Source organism: Panthera uncia (genome assembly GCF_023721935.1).
Source record: "Panthera uncia isolate 11264 chromosome A3 unlocalized genomic scaffold, Puncia_PCG_1.0 HiC_scaffold_12, whole genome shotgun sequence".
Lineage (NCBI taxonomy): Eukaryota > Metazoa > Chordata > Mammalia > Carnivora > Felidae > Panthera > Panthera uncia.
This window is the reverse complement of record NW_026057579.1, coordinates 1,128,499-1,141,303: the sequence shown is the minus strand read 5'-3', so window position 1 is coordinate 1,141,303 and position 12,805 is coordinate 1,128,499. Positions and strand designations below refer to the sequence as shown.

Here is a 12,805-nt window from a genome sequence, read left to right as displayed (position 1 = left end):
GGTGTTTGAGAAAGAGTGGAAAGGGGCGGTGAGAGAGCGGGGGGGGGGGGGGGGGAGGGGGGGCGGAGAGAGAGAATCCCAAGCAGGCTCCATGCTGTCAGTGCTGAGCCTAACGCAGAGCTTGATCTCCCCACCATGAGATCATGACCTGAGCTGAAATCCAGAGCTGGATGCTCAATCGACTGAGCCACCTGGGCACCCCAGTGACCATCCCCTTGTAGCCCCCATCCCAAGTCCATTCTGTCTTGCAGGACACCTTTGCTCTGAGGAGTGCTCTGAGCAGTCTGGGTCCCCTACTTCTGTCCCAGATCCAGGACCTGTCCAACAACCTGGTTCTTGGCAAAGGGCCGTGCCTGGGAAACACTAGTGCAGGGGGAGGAGCTCCTGTCAGTCAGCTGCACCTGCAGACATTCAGGACCCGGTCCAGGATCCCAGGGAGCAGACAGAGACGGCGTGGCTGGGCTGAACCAAGGGACAAATGTGCACCCTGCAGGAGCATAGCTCCTTTCCTCATCACCTCCCATCTCCCTGGGCAGCCCTGCCCTTGAGAGTCCTCTCCCCATTCTTATCTTATGACCTCTTCCCCACCCCCGAATGCCCACTGAGGTGAAGTGATGTGACAAGGCCACACAAAGACTTTGGGCTGGGACTGGACTATGGGGACAGAAAGGGGGTAAGAGCACAGGATGTGGCGTGAGATCACCCTGATTTGGGGGCCAGATCCATCACTGTCTCCTTGGGGCCTTATTTCTTCATCTGTAAAATGGGATTAAAATGACAGTTCCCACCTCATAAACTCGTGGAATGGATTAAGTGAGGTATGAAGTGGAAAGAGCTCCTCACATGTTTCTGACCAGGCCTCCTGGTCACTAGTCCAGATTTGAGGTCATGGTGAGGGCTCCCTACACCCTGACACACGCACACACACACACACACACACACACTCACATGCTCAACTTCTAGGCCGACACCAGCCTCTCCCCTCCTCCCACAACTCCCCCTTAACTGACCAGCCAAAGTCCTGGTCGCCCACAGAGTCCATTCAACACGAGCAAGTGTTTTCTTTACATGTTTGGGCTTTTACTTCAATTTGAAGCAGATGGTTGAGCACAGATGTGAACAGCTTTGGCCTTTTGAGCACAAGGAAGGAATAGGCCTTGGCTTTGAACATGCCCCTCGCCACCGTACTGGCCCATTTCCCTGGTCCCTTCCTTCCCTCTGCCCACCCCTTGCATAACCGGGAACAGACTACTGGCCTTCATACAGGGCACCATCTTGTTTTCCCAGCCAGGAGGGTGGGCCATGGGCAAGGAGTGGCTGGCTGGGCTGGCTGGGGAGCAAAGACCTTTTAGGCTGGTCACCTTGGGGGACAAGACCCTGGGGTGGGGTACAGGGTGGTCAAATTGGTTTCTTTTCCCCCTTACTCCCTTGCCATGATGCTCAGGGCCCAAGAAACCTGGACCAGAACACTGACAATCAGGGTCAGAGGCCTAGGCAGCCAGTGGGAAGGAGAGAAGAGGGCCAGGATCTCACATCCCACTCCATATAAGCACCCCCAGCCCCTTCTCACAGCCCCCAGAAGGCTTATCTTATACCCAACCAGCTCAGGACCCAGCGTAGAAAGAGAGTGCCAGGTCAGAAGGTTGAGTGCTGCCAATGGTCACCAAATGTCCATCCCTTCCATGAGTTTCCTGTGGGATCGCTGACTCGTCTTTGGCTTGAGATGGAACTCGGGCAACAGGAGGAGCAAAAGTCCTAGAGCAATGGGGTGGCTTTTTGCCATGGGGTTTTGTCACCACCATTTCTTCAGTGTCTCTGTGGAATCTTTGGCAATGAATTTCTGCAGCCAGACAGGGGCCTCAGGCCCTGGGCAAGGGGGAGGCTTTGCTCTCCCCTCCCCACCAGGCCGAGGGCAAAGTGCAGAGTCACCAGAGTGGCTGAGGGGGGACAGGAGGGCAAGAGGGAGGCAGGTGTGCCCCTGCCCCACCCTGAGAGGCAGTGGTCTGAGCATCTGGTGGAATCCTGGAGAAGACAAGGCTGGACTTGGAGAGCTCACCTTCTCCTCGGGCTTGACCAGAACGAGGGCCCACGGAAGCATCCTTGGTCTAGACCGGGGCCAGTCACTCCTGAAAGAAACAACCAAACCATCAGAAAAACTTGACTCTCCTGACTCTTTCCTAAAGGCCAGCTGATCCCAGGAGCTGGCACCCCAGCACCTCCTCTCTCTTGATCCTTGCTGGCTCCTGCCCCGGGAGGGACCTGTGTGGCTCAGGCAGGGGACTGCATCCTGAGGGGTTCAGTAAGTGATGGAGCCGGCATCTGGACCCAGAACTGGCTGCCTCCAGAGCCCACACTGTCCCCTTACTCCTCACTCTGCATTTCAGAGCCATTGCTGACTTGGCTGCTTTGGGGATATGGGCAGGGCTGCAGGGGCTAGAGGGGGACTCAGGGACACCTGGTGCTGATAACACAGTCCTCCGGGTCACACCTCTGAGGCATGTGAGTCAGGTCTGCCCCCCCCCCCCACAGGAATGACCACCTGCAGCCCCTTTTCCCTACGCTGTTCAGACAAGAGCACTATGCCAGGCGTCCAGGGGCCTCCTCTAGGTGCTGTCCATCCACCCCACCAGGTGGGTGACCTGAGACAAGTCACTTAACTCCTCTGGGCCTCAGTGTTCTCCTGACACAGCTAGAGCAGGTCAATAATTTTCAAACTTTCTTTTAAGCAGCAGAAGTGAAGTCTAACCCGTGAAACCCTAACACAGAAAACAGATAAACATGGTCTGGTGTGTTTGCAGCAGCAGGGTAGGGAGGACACAGGGAGAGGGGGTCACAGGGTGTATTCCCTCCAACGGAGGCCTGGGACATCTCTGAGAACCTAGGGTGCGCAGGAGCCTAGTTTGAAAACCACTAGGTTGCACCGTCGTGTGCGTCTCGCAGTCCTGACCTTTGGAACCCTCACTCTGGCACCTGAACCTGGTGTCGCTCATGAGAAAACTGACCTCAGGGTGTGACTTGCTACCAGGGACAGGAGACAAGGAAAGGTCACAGGGGCTGCTGGGACTTCAGGTTCTGGGGGAGGTCAGCACTGTGGCGGGGGGGGGGGGGGCGGTCTGCGAGGCCTCCAAGTCTACCCAAACACGCCAAAGAGCAACAGCAGTGCCCTAACCTGGCACAGCACACTCCTACGAAAGCAGCTCCAAATACCGCTTCTCTGGGATTCTTGCAACAACCCTGAACAAACAGCTAAGTACTCGTTTTTGAAGCAAAACATCTGTCAGGCACCTCCACCATGCCAGGGGGGCTTTCTCCGCACCCTCATCTCAGACGTGAGCCATCGCTGGTGGAGAGGGGGCGCTGGAAGCTGGCGGCCATCAGGATTCGAATGCGGATCGACAATGTTTGTTCTACCACAGAGAAGCTGCTTCTGCTGAACCGGAGGCTTGGGGAGCCGGGATGGGGCCAAACCACAGCCTGGAGGGCCTGCCAACCACAGGCCCCAGTGAACCTCGCAGGCGTGGGGCGCCGGGCTTGGCCAGTGGCCAGGGTGTGAGGCTGGGGTAAGGCTGGAAGTGGGGTCCGAGGAGGGCGAGAGCTGGGCCAGGAGGAGGGGGCGTCCCCTAGCTAACAGAGGCTGAGAAGGGAGAAAGGAAAGAAGAGGGAGCATCTTGATGGGGTGAGTCCCGGCTCACATCCTCTGAGCCCACAGTGCGGTGCGTGGCTGGCCCCAGCAGGAATCTGCTTTTTGTTACCGAGTCTGAGGAGGAGGATTAAGAGGCGGAAAGGAAACCCGTGGGGATGGCACAGGGTCTGTGGTCCACGGGGTGATTTACAGCCCGCGTCAGCCAGTCGCTGGCTGCCTGGGCGGGCCCTGCGGAGAAGGGCCCAGAGTTCCTCTCTGTCCAGCCGGCCTGCGGTCTGGGGATTCGGCGCAGAAGGCTGGCTGGGCAGGCGGGCCGGAGCTGTCCCACTGGCTACTCGGTCAAGGCGCCAGGGCCCTGCCCGGGCTCGCTATTGGCCCTCAGGCCCTGAGGAAGCCATGACTACCACCCAAGAGCAAGGGAGCCAGGTTCTTCTCACCAAAGCCTGACCTTCAGTTCTTGCTCCCACCCTTTCCCTGGTGTCTACACTGGACCTGTGTTCCCACCGCCCACCTCGGTACAGGAATCCCAGCACACGTATCATCCATACGTGGAAGTCTTATGTCAAATGGGGCATGGTGGGAAAACACCAGGAGGCCTTGGGTGCCAGGACCTCCTCTGTGATCAACCAGCTTTGTGACTTTGGGGAACTCACTCTCCCTCTCTGTGCTTAATTCCTTCACTTGTACAGCACACACATGGATTTGCACTCCCCCCAAAGTGCAGGTGCATTAGGCAGGTGCAAAGAACATTAGGCAGGTGAGGTTATCCCATCTGGGAGTCTGGGAAACATTTTAGACCTTGACCCCACCTTGGAAAGTCACTACCTATATTAGCGTATTAAAGGACTGAAAAGTCCTGCGATGAAGAAATTCACAAGACTTTATTTACTCGTTGTTTTCTGAACTCCTATGATCCTGTGATCACAACTGCACCCTGAGTCAATCTGTGGCCCTTCCCTCTAGGTGCCTCCCAGAAGCAGCACTCGGCCACATCAAGTAACTGCTTCCTTCCTGCCTACCAGCTGGCCCAGTCTCTCAGTGCCCCAACTCAAATGTCCCAATGGAGGCAGCCGGTGGTCCAGCCTCAATCAGATTTCCTCCACAGATCAGCTGTGGCTGAGGGGTTAGGAGACAAACCCATGGATGCCCCTTCAGAAGGGGCAGGGTGTATGCGTGTGTGTATTAATTACAGGCACATAATTACAAATGCAACAGAGAGGGCTGGCAAATACCCCCAACTTTGGCAACCATAATATAGACCCCTTCTCATGAAACTGGTGTCAACATCCTATGTCACCTCATATAGAAGCACAGCCTGAGAGGGCCTCCCGAACCCCATCCAGCTCTGGGATTTATAGGTGGTGTTTCCTCTTTGGGCCAAGGCTCTGGGTACAGAGGGGAAAGGCTCTTGGCTCACTGCTCACAGAAGTCTCCTACATCCCAGCCCCTTACCACAGAAGATGCCCTTTAAACAGGTTCTGCAGTGAAAATAAACTTTGAACACAACTAGGCAAGATGGCCTCCCAGGTCCCTTTCCACGGCCTGACATGCTGAGTCCGATGGAGGTGATTTGGTCAGAGTGGCAAAGTGGCTGAGTCTATCACATTTAGAAATCATTTTTTTTAATCTGTTCATTTGTGGTCAGAACATCATTTGTGGTCAGAACATCAGCTCCACAAGGACAGGGACATGGTCTGTTTTGTTCCCTGACGTAGCCCGAGAGCCTAGAACAGTCTGGACACATACTAGCATCTTGATAAATATTTGTTGAACACGTGAATAAATATTTCCAGTCACAGGCTTTTTATTCACCATAGCTTTTATATACCATGGAGTATGTTTCCTGTTTCAAATGTAACTTCGCATTTTTGAAAATACACCTATGCTTTAGGGAAACTTGGGGTAATTGTTGTGAATCCTGAAACAATTCTGCATCTTTTTTTGCTTTTGTTCACCTCCAGTTTCTTATTCTGACTCTGTCCTCTGCTTACCAAGTCTGTCTCTGGCTTTAGGTGGATTGGTTTCCTCTTTTGATCACTTCTGTGTATTGCAGGGCAATTTTACCATTTTAGGGGCATTTAAAAATGACTGTGTCTGCTTTCTAAGGTATTTTACCTTTTAAATTCATTTTCAGTCCATGTTATCTACTTAACCATTTTTCATTATTTTTAAATTATACATTTTTTTTTTTTTTTTTTTTTTTTTTTACATTTTAGCAATTTGGATACAGCCTTCCACATGCAGAAAAAGACATCTAGTGAAACGGAAATCCCTATTTTTTTTTTTTTTTTGCATTAGTTTGTCCTAAAAAGAATAGTCAGGTTTCAGATGTTAGTTTAAAACAAAAACACGAGGGGTGCCTGGCTGGCTCAGTTGGTTGGTTGAGCGTCCGACTTTGGCTCAGGTCATGATCTCACAGTTCATGAGTTTGAGCCCTGTGTCAGGCCCTGTGCTAATGGCTCAGAGCCTGGAGCTTGCTTTGGACTCTGTGTCTCCCTCTCTCCCTGTCCCGCTCCTGATCGCACTGTCTCTCTCTCTCTCTCAAATGAATAAACATTTTTTAAAAATTTAAAAAAAATATGAAAGACAAACAGAGAGGACGTGGGAAAAGTATTTTTCAAGACCCATGCTATTAGGTATTATTTTTTCTTTCACTTTTAAGTACACCCACGTTTGGTCTGGGAAGGGGGTTCTGTGTTTGGTTCTAAACGCAGAACATTGGGGTTCACCTTGGCCCCAAAGTCAGCAGGCTATGGGGCTCTGGGCAAGTGAGTTAACCTCTCTATGCCTCAGTTTCCTCATCTTTATAGTGAACCTAGTAACAGTACTCACCTTCCAGTTGCCAAGAATCAATGAGACAATGGAGCTTTGCCCCCCCCCCCAAGCAGGGCCTGGCACACAGTGGGAACACTGGAAGGTGCTGGCTCACATTCCTGGAAAAAGCTGGGTCCTCGGTTTGACTAATGGGTGTTTAGAAACATAAAAAGGCATCACAGGCTGAAAAGTCTCAAAGTAAGTTTATGTCATCTTGACCAATTTGCTTTCAATGGATTGTTTTTAAAAATGTAGACACAACTTCTAAAATCACATAAGGCATGTCTCTTGCCTCATGAATGGATAACCAAAGTGTGGTGTATCTATGCCAGGGAATATTATTCAGCCACAAAAAGAAATGAAGCTCCAACACATTTCCAGACCATGGATGAACCCTGAGAGGAGTACGCTGAGTGAAAGAAGCCAGGCACCGAAGACCATGTGTCACAGGATTCCATTTACACGAACTGTCCAGAATGGGAAAATCCACAGAGTAGGCTAGGACTGAGGGACAGCGAAGACCGTGGGGTAGGAAGAAATAGTAAAGCATACAGGGTATTTTTTTTTTTTTTTTTTTTTTGCCTGATACAAAAGTTCTAAAATTGTGGTAATGGCTGCACATAGGTGTGCAAATACTAAAAACCACTGAAGTGGACACATTTTTTTTTTAAGTAATTTTTTTTGTTGTTAAATTTATTTATTTATTTTGAGAGAGAGAGAGAGCATGCGAGCGTGCACACAAAGCAGGGGAGGGGCAGAGAGAGAGGGAAAGAGAGAGAATCCCAAGCAGGCTCCGCACCATCAGCACAGAGCCTGATGTGGGGCTCAAACTCCCAACTGTGAGATCATGACCTGAGCCAAAAGCAAGGGTGGGACGCTTAACCAACTGAGCCACCCACGCGACCCTGAAGTGGACACTTTAAACAGGTGAACTATATATGATCTCAATAAAGCAGTTAAGTTTTTAAAAAACATTACACAGGTAGGACATGTTAATTATAGAAAAACTAGAAAATACAGAAGAGTGAACAGAAGAAACAACATTTCAATCACCTCAGTCTCCCCACTAGGAGCAAACCACTGATAGCCTTGGGTGACTTATTGTTCCATATATTTTTATGCTCAGACCTACCTGTATAGTATTTTTTTTTTGTTTGTCTGGGTGTTTATTTGTTTACTTGTATTTTAAAATTTTTATTATTTAAGTATGCTTGGCACCTATATAGCAGTTTATGAAAGTGGAGTTATGTTGTGTAACTGCTGGTGTTTGTGTTTTCTCCAACACCCCAGCCTGTACACCTTTGCATTTGGCAGATGTGTTTTCACATCTCCACGGGCCAGGCTGTGCTGAGGTTATTCTGGGCACAAGCACAGGCCTGGGCTTCTGGCCTCCCAACTTCCCAGGGAACTGGAAGCAGGTATGGACCAGCCCACCCCCAGCGCCTCCCGCCCCGCCTGGCCTGGGCGCCAGGGGTGACAGGCAGGAAATTTATGAGCAGTTGGAGTTGGCTGCTATTTTCTGAGGGCGGGAACACGGTGTGAATCAAGGATCCCACTGTGTCCGGGCTGGGAGGGCCCTCTGAGGTCCCAGCCATCTAAGATTTGCAAAGTTACGGCCAGAGCCCCTTGTGGGCCAGGAGAATCCGCCTGGGGACCATGAATTGGGAGAATTCATTCACTCATCAAAGATGTACTCAGTCCCTACTGGGTGCCAGCTCTGTGACAGGCACGGGGTTAGAGTCCCTGCCCTGGGGCAGCTGACGATGTAACTCCAGGGTGAGACTGAAAACCACTGCTGCTGGTACATGCCATTGATTCGCCCGGTCCCCCTTGTGTTCGCTCCTCACTAGAGGAGCGGCTGAGGTGGCCAGGGGCTCTAGGCTAGTGTGCAGACAGTTGCCTGGGCAGCTAAGAGGCTCCCCTGCCCTGCAGGCCCCAGCCCCCCAGGTGGGAGCGTGGGTGGGTCCAGCAGTCTAAGCCCCCCATTGACTGAGGCCAGTGGAGACGACCAAACTTCAGTCAGTCAGTGACATACAGAAGAACTGTCCTACCGGGAAGAATGAACCCCCTCATCAGACAACGTTGAGGATGAGAGCAGGTAACCCTGGGGCCCCCTCCTGTGTTAAGACGCCAGCCGCAGAACCGGATCCAGGTATGCTGGGCAAGCATTGGGAGAGCACAGTCCACACACCCACGCTGCCCTGAAGCTTTACTTGGAGTTACTCCCACCGGCTGGACCATAAACTCCAGGAGGGCGGGGTTTTGTGGCTGGGTCCCTGCTGTCTCCCGGTCCAGGATAATCGGGGCTAACTCGAGTCCAGTCTCTTCACCCCCCAGGCCCCACCTCCACTGCAGGCTGAGAAAAACGTGCCTCTCCTCTGCACTCCCGAGGCACTGTATGTGGACTCCCACACCCCTCCGTGCCACGAATTATTGTTGGTACGATTGCCATCATCATCCCCTCGCTCACCCCACATACCTCGACTGCGAGCTCCCGAGGGAAGGAGGGGGTCGCGTCGTCCTGTCCACCGCTGTCCTCCCAGGCCCAAGGCCAGAAGTGAGTGAATCGGCGCTCAGAGCTACCATCTACTGCCTCGTGCCGGGCACCACGCTGCCCTCCTTTGCATGTGCTGTCTTACACACTCCCTGGGAGGTGGCCATCTCTGCTCCCATTTTGCAGATGAGGAAATGGAGGCCGGTCCGGTTTCCTGACTGGCCTGGGTCACGCTGCTAAGATGCAGCAGAGCAAGGCAGACCCCCTGACCTCTGGACAGCTCAGCTTCTTCACTGCAAAGCGGGCTGGTGAGTCCCCAAGCCATCCACCCAGCTGCCACCTTCCTTGGTTCTAAGAAAATCTCTGTCTTTGTCCTTTGAGCCTAAGGGAAAGGTGGCTGGCAGTGGGAGGCCTGGCATTCCCAGAGCCAGGGCCAGAACCCAGAAGGAGCCCACTGAGCCTGCAGGGGATGGCCAGGGAGAGCCGCGGCCCCCGCCACGCTGACGCCTTCTTGGGCTACAGGCCGCTCTCTCTGGCTGCCAGTCTCTCACTTTCTTTCTCCATGTTTTGCCTATGTGTCTCTGTGCCAACTTTCTCTTGGCCTCTCCTTTGTTTATATCTCCCCGTCCATCAGCCTGTCTGTCTTTCTTGGCCCCCACTCCACCCCACCCAGAGCACAGAGCACTGGGAGGGTCGAGCTGGCCCGAGAGAGGCCTGAGGCCCAGCTGCTGCAGCTTCCCATCTGCTTCCCATTCTGTGATGTTGTCCAGCCAATTCCACTCGGCTACACACTGCTCTTCCAGACCCCAGGAGCTCAAGGAGCCCGTGACCTTGCCCCACAGCCAGGGGAGGCACTCAGGCTGGAGGGGAGCAGACAGCTGGGCAGACAGGTGGCCCAGCCAGGTGAGGAAGGCCCTGCTCCCTGGCAGCTTCCCGGTGGGCCCTGACCCATGCCCCTCACCCCACCCCCACCCCCACCCCCGCTATGCACATACACACACACACACCTAACCGCAGTGCTGACAGATCCCTGTCAGACCTGCTTCTTCCCCAGCTGGGGATCGCTGGCCATCACTGCCCTGCATCTTTCAGTGCCTCCCCCCCTGATCCTTACTGCAACTGACAGCAGGGGTGATGGGGAACCAAGCAGACAAGCCAATTCACGCCCAAATGCTGGCCAGCGCGCCTTTGCAAAGATCACGATGTATCTCTCCAGGAGACCTCTAGGAAGGAGTCTAGCTGTGGATATTTCAGGACCAGCGGGGCAATAACATGTGGTCATGGAGCCCCTGGAGAGCCCAAACAATCAAATGACTTCCACAAAAACAGCGTGCAAATGCAGTTTTAAGGTGAGAAAAACACCACCCCTACCCCTTCTCATCATCCCTGGGCCTCTCACAGCCAGATTCCGGAGGCACGGTGGGGGACATCTTTGATCAGGGCTCTTTACTCACTGCCACCCTGTCCATCAGTGACACCACAAAAGTAGCTCCCAGCCACATAAGGGAAAGGACGAGACTGGACAAGAAACGATTATTTTACCCACACGCGTGTGCACACGCACACCTACTGACAGGCAACACGGCGCGGTGGCTGAATGTGCCAGCCGTGGCACCACACGGCCTCTGTTTGAATCCTGACTTCCTCATTCTACCAGCTGTGTGACCTTGGGCACGTTCCTTAACCTCTCTGTACCTCAGTTTCTTCACCTATAAAATGGTAATAATAGTAATCTACCGCAGGAGGTTGTAGGGAGGACTCAAGAGCACAGTGGCGGGCCCGTGAAGCACCCGGCCCCTAGGCAGTCACGTGCCAGAGCACACGTGTGTGCATCTGTGTCTCCCTTCCATTGGCCCGTTAGCTCCTCAAGGCAGGACTGTGTCTCCACCTCAGACTGCCAGGGTGCCACCCAGTACTGTGCACAAAGGAGCTGCCTATTAGATCCTGGGGAGAACAACTGGAAACCCCTCCTTTCCTATGGCTTCCACTCGTCCGTTCTTTCGGCAAACATCTACGGAGCGTTTAGACCATGCCAGGCTCCCTTTGAGGCACTGGGGATGCTGCAAACAGCAAAACAGACACGGAGCCCTGCCCTCCCCGCACTGACATCCTAGAACCAGCTCTTGCACAGAAGCAGACTTCCCCAGAGAAAGGAAGCCTCGTATTTTCTGTGCCAAAACAGCTTGGACAGGTCCTTTCCTAATAATTGATGCACTTCCCTGCATTCTCAGCCCGACGTTACTGGATGTACTTTAACTTCCTCTTGACAACCCAAGGTCAAGCCCAGAAACATCAGGCCAGAGAAGACTCCACAGGTCCTCGAGGCTTCGGGGGCCCTTTACCCAGACACTAAATGGCTCCAAGCCTCTTGGCTCTTCTGAGCCTCTGGCACTGCTCTCTTTGTTTTTCTGTTTCCTCCCACACCATCAGGCCGCTGGCCGTGACTCTGGGCGCTGTCCCTGCACCTGCTCCAGGTTACCACTTCAATAGGTTATTTCTGCTCAGCTGCTCTGATCTGAGACACCGGGGAGTCCAGCTTGTCAGAACTATGCACAGATTAAGGGCCGTGGGCTCTGAAGACGGCCCCTCCAGGGCTCCCCTATGAGCTTTTATGCTTGGCCCTTGCGTCATTTAGCCCTGCCCTCCAAGGGGTGGGGCCTTTGTTTGTTTTGTTCTCCAACGTGACCTGGCACCCAGAACAATGTCTGACGCACAGTGGACATTCCAAAGTATTTATTCTTAAACAAATGTACAGGACCCTCATGCTTTCTTCATCTTTTACTGCTCCTGTTAACTCAAGAGACTGAACAAGTAAGAATCACTGTGTGGATAGGTTGAGGGGGTGAGTGGGCCAAAGTGGGCCAACCTTTGCCAGTAACCACTCTGGCCGCCCACCCATGTCCCATGTGTGCGTGCAGGTGGGGCTGCAGGGGGCAGGAGAGCACCACTGCCACGGACTGGGTGGGGTGATTCTCAGCAACACCTCTACCCACCTGGACGGGAAGTCAACCTACCATGTAGGAGGCCCCCCATCTGATCCTGACAGACGGTGCCTAGAGACCGACCCAGCGGGACACCCGTGCGTGTGTGTGTGCGCAGGATGGACAGGGTGTCCTCTGCGCGGCAATGCAATCAAGTCCTCTGTGGCCAGCCCAGTCTGATATCCATTCTCTAAATCACTGGGTGGGGAGGGGACACTGGGGCCCCTCTGCCCAGTGCCCTGATGGACGTGGAACCTCTCTGACCACACAGCATTTCCAGCTGACAAAGCCCTTTCTCAGCCATTGTTTCCTTGAAGCCGGCTCACCTGTGGCCATTTCCATCCGTGTTTTAGGAGGAGCAGAGCATAGAGAAGGCAAGACCCTGAGGTCACAAAGCCCATGAGTGGCTGGGCTGAGACTCAGACCCACATCTCCCAGTCCTGTGCCTTTCACTGCCAGACACTCTCTGCAGCTCATACCCACCTTGGGAGCAGCAGAGGACAGAGATGGTCTAGATTCAGGAGCACCTGTGTCATGGGGCTGAGGAGCCTGCCTTACCCCACCTGGCCTGCCCAGCTGTGTGACCTGGGTGACTTCACCTCTGGGTCCCAGCCTCCCCATCTAGCTGCCATGGTTAGAAATATGTGTCTCGGGGAGGTCTGGGTGGTGTAGTCAGTTAGGCATCTGACTTTGGCTCAAGTCATGATCTTGCGGGTTGGTGAGTTTGAGCCCCACATCATGCTCTCTGCTGTGGGCATAGAGCCCGCTGCAGATCCTCTGTTTCCTTGTCGCTGTCCCTCCCCCACTCTCTTGGAAGGAAGGAAGGAAGGAAGGAAGGAAGGAAGGAAGGAAGGAAGGAAGGAAGGAAGGAAG

At 53.5% G+C, this 12,805-nt stretch overlaps 1 protein-coding gene across 1 annotated transcript in view; it reads right to left on the bottom strand.

Annotated features, from left to right (window-relative positions):
* Positions 1-25: 25 nt before the first annotated feature.
* ATOH8 (atonal bHLH transcription factor 8) overlaps positions 26-12,805 on the bottom strand; it is a 33,607-nt gene continuing 20,827 nt past the window's right edge. Inside the window, exon 3 of the mRNA XM_049652089.1 lies at positions 26-2,126. Coding sequence (XP_049508046.1) covers positions 2,121-2,126 — 6 coding nt within the window. The 3' untranslated portion in view covers positions 26-2,120. The remainder of the gene's footprint in view (positions 2,127-12,805) is intronic.